The sequence below is a fragment of the Pteropus vampyrus genome, unplaced genomic scaffold, assembly GCF_000151845.1.
Source record: "Pteropus vampyrus isolate Shadow unplaced genomic scaffold, Pvam_2.0 Scaffold72, whole genome shotgun sequence".
Taxonomy (NCBI): Eukaryota; Metazoa; Chordata; class Mammalia; order Chiroptera; family Pteropodidae; genus Pteropus; species Pteropus vampyrus.
The window spans coordinates 2,789,507-2,791,277 of record NW_011888853.1 but is presented as its reverse complement, the minus strand read 5'-3'; the positions used below and the strand labels follow the sequence as shown (position 1 = coordinate 2,791,277).

Genomic DNA, 1,771 nt, shown 5'->3' with positions numbered 1-1,771 from the left:
ACCGGGGACGTGGCCAGGTGTCACGTCAGATTCCCACCCCTGCCTCACCGCAGCCCCCCTCCCTGTTTCTCCTCCCCCCTCTGCCCTGCGAGCCCATTCGTTAGTGGCGTGCTGGGCCTGCCCGTGAGGTGACCAGACGCGGTTGGAGCGGCCTTGGCCGTGGTCTGTGGCAGAGACGGAGCACGGAGACGCAGGTTGGGGAGCCTGCTTCCTTCCGACAAGCAGAGGCTGTACTCCCGCCCCTCCGGCCCCACCTTCCAGCCAGTGTTCTGCCTCGTGGGCAGCTCTGACTGCGACGGCCCCCACCACCCTCCCCCTCACTCCCACCCCAGTGCGGGCAGGGGGCTGGGCCACCCCAAGGGCCCACTCCCAGGGGTGCACAAAGCTCAGTCAGGCCCGTTTTTTACCGGTTTATGTCATGATCCTCATTTTTAAAAGTAACGCTAACTTTGTACGGATGATGTCTCAAATGTACTAAACGTTCTTTAGGGAAGAATCCAGTTTTGATCTGAGGCCTCAGGAAGATTGAAAGCTGGAACCTTATTTTGGGGGTGGGGGGCAAAGGTCAGCTACGAGGAGCTCAGGGGCAGGGGTTTGGCGCAGAGGGACGGTGGAAATCTTAGGAGCCTTCTGGGGGATCAGGTTGGACCAGAAACCACGCTGGGTCACATGGAGGGCCTTGAGGGTTCCTCGAGGAGGTGGAGTTAAATCTCTATACTCCTTGGGGTCCCCAATCCCCACCCGCTTGTAGTGCCAGTGAGGGGGCTGGTCGGGCCACCCCAGAAAACTCCACTGCACCTATGCCTCACCCCAACCCTTTCCCCCACACCTGAGGACCACCCAGGATGCAGTGGACACACCCAGGACGCAGTGGACATTACTGTGGCTGGGGGAGGGGGCCCTGCACCTCCCTTCTCCCAGCCCCCGCCCCACTCCGGGGCCGAAGGTGCGAAGAGACATCCAGGCTGGGTCCCTGAGCACTGGGCTCGCCCTAGTACTGAGCCCCCCATGCCCCCCAGCCCGGAGGGCTCCCATTGGTTCCTGAGACGAGGGAGCTAAGGCAGGGCCACAGGACACCCCCACTGTCCCCAGTCGCCACCCCCATCTCAAGCACAGTGCGGAGTACGGGTGGCCCGGGGACGGGCTGGCAGGTGCAGGATTCAGGTGATAGCTGGAGAGACACCCATCTTTATTTCACCCCTTCCCTCCCCTCCCCTCCGCCCTGGGGATCACTGTGCCCATTTCCGTCAGGGAGGCCGGGACAGAGGAGGGGACCCCGGGGCTGGGCAGGACGGCTCAGCAGCTGTTCCTGCTCCTGGAGGCGTGGCCGCGCAGGGGGCACTGGAGCTCGGTGAAGGCCAGCGGGCCCACGGTGACGGCGCACGGGCCCACAGGCCGGAAGCCTGACCTCCGGTAGAAGGGCACCAGGGCGTCCTCACACATGAGCACGGCCCGGTGCACGGCCGGCTGGCCCCCCAGGTGGTACAGGTAGCGCCACAGCAGGACGGAGCCGTTGCCATGGTGCCGGAAGGTGCGGTGCACGGCCAGCACGTGCAGGTGGGCCGTGTGGCCCCCGGGCCTGTGCAGCATCAGCGACTCCTGGGGGCAGGGCGAAAGGTGAGCCCCAGTCCCCTCTGCTGACACCTGCCCCCCACGCCACCCCACCGGGGTCAAGAGCAGCTGTCCCCTGAGTGCCTCCTGTCTGGGCTCCCCTCCCACCCAGGGAGGGCCTCACATCGGGATTACACCCCCAGCCTCAAGGCATTCTCTT

The 1,771-nt window shown here is 65.0% G+C and overlaps 2 protein-coding genes across 2 annotated transcripts in view; one reads left to right on the top strand and one right to left on the bottom strand.

The window, feature by feature from the left end:
- The window catches only part of RHBDF2 (rhomboid 5 homolog 2), a 24,370-nt gene extending 23,610 nt beyond the window's left edge, over nt 1-760 (top strand). Inside the window, exon 19 of the mRNA XM_023531625.1 lies at nt 752-760. Within this exon, the coding sequence (XP_023387393.1) occupies nt 752-760 (9 nt within the window). The remainder of the gene's footprint in view (nt 1-751) is intronic.
- Nucleotides 761-1,027: 267 nt separating this feature from the next.
- AANAT (aralkylamine N-acetyltransferase) overlaps nt 1,028-1,771 on the bottom strand; it is a 2,237-nt gene continuing 1,493 nt past the window's right edge. Inside the window, exon 3 of the mRNA XM_023531731.1 lies at nt 1,028-1,599. Within this exon, the coding sequence (XP_023387499.1) occupies nt 1,297-1,599 (303 nt within the window). The 3' untranslated portion in view covers nt 1,028-1,296. The remainder of the gene's footprint in view (nt 1,600-1,771) is intronic.